Source organism: Loa loa, assembly GCF_000183805.2.
Source record: "Loa loa unplaced genomic scaffold supercont3.3357, whole genome shotgun sequence".
In the NCBI taxonomy this organism is placed as follows: domain Eukaryota; kingdom Metazoa; phylum Nematoda; class Chromadorea; order Rhabditida; family Onchocercidae; genus Loa; species Loa loa.
Genome location: NW_018111535.1, coordinates 1 through 1,029, shown reverse-complemented (window position 1 = coordinate 1,029; position 1,029 = coordinate 1). Strand labels below are relative to the sequence as shown.

At 21.3% G+C, this 1,029-nt stretch overlaps 1 protein-coding gene across 1 annotated transcript; it reads left to right on the top strand.

The window, feature by feature from the left end:
- Window positions 1-245: 245 nt before the first annotated feature.
- LOAG_15958 (hypothetical protein) lies at window positions 246-998 on the top strand (the record flags this gene model as incomplete). The annotated part of the gene is made up of 3 exons (XM_003151445.1): window positions 246-354; window positions 499-595; window positions 818-998. The coding sequence occupies 3 exons, from the start codon at window positions 246-248 to the stop codon at window positions 996-998; spliced, it is 387 nt and encodes a 128-aa protein (XP_003151493.1).
- Between the last annotated feature and the right edge of the window lie 31 nt (window positions 999-1,029).

Below are 1,029 nucleotides of genomic sequence, written 5' to 3'. Positions count from 1 at the left end.
TTTTTTTTAAATTTTATTTTTAATTTATTTAATTCTATCTTATATTTGTATAATATATTACATTTATTATTTTATTATATGTGATTCGAAATTTTTTAAAATTTTAAATTATCGTTTTATCGTTTTTTTTTAGTTTATTGTATATTATATTTTATTACTATATTTATTTATAATTACATTTGATTACAATAAAATTTATAAATGCAATTTTAGGCCCAGTATTACGTGATAAATATGGGCAAAGTATGAATGGTTCAGGTATGGTAGTAGCTGAATTAGCATGGCCAACATCATGGATAATTATGATTGGGGCATTTACATCATGTTTTGGAGCTGCATTACAATGTCTTTGCAGTAATTAAATTTCATTTTTTATATTTATGCTATTTTTTTTTCTTTGTCAAATGATAAAATTATTTGCTAATTTTGATAATATTAATTGAATTTGTTTAAAAGAAAAAGTTTTTTTTTTGCAAAATATTTCATATTTATTTATAGGTGCACCACGTTTATTACAATCAATAGCAAAAGATGATGTTTTACCATTTTTACGTTCATTTCAAGTATTAACACAATGGAATGAACCATTTCGATGGTATATTAAAATATTTTCCTTTTTCTTTTTTTTTTTGTTGTTAAAAAAATGGTAAAAAATTATCATATCAATTATTATACATTATCAGTTTGTAGTTGATGTTATACATGCATTATCATAATTATTAGATGGAAAATTTTAAGTATTTAATTAAATAAATATATTAGTTATTTTTTTTTTTTTTTTTTTTACAAAAAAGTTATCTTTTTTCTTTTTTTACAGCTTAATTTTAACAGTATTAATAGCAGAAATGATTATATTAGTAGCAGCATTGGATCGTATTGCGCCAATTGTTGATTTTTTCTTCCTGATGTGTTATACGTTCATTAATCTTGCATGCTTTTTACATTCCATTCTTGGTGCACCAAATTGGCGACCACATTTCAAATGCTATCATTGGTAAAAAAAAATTTTTACAAAAAAAAAAAAAAAAA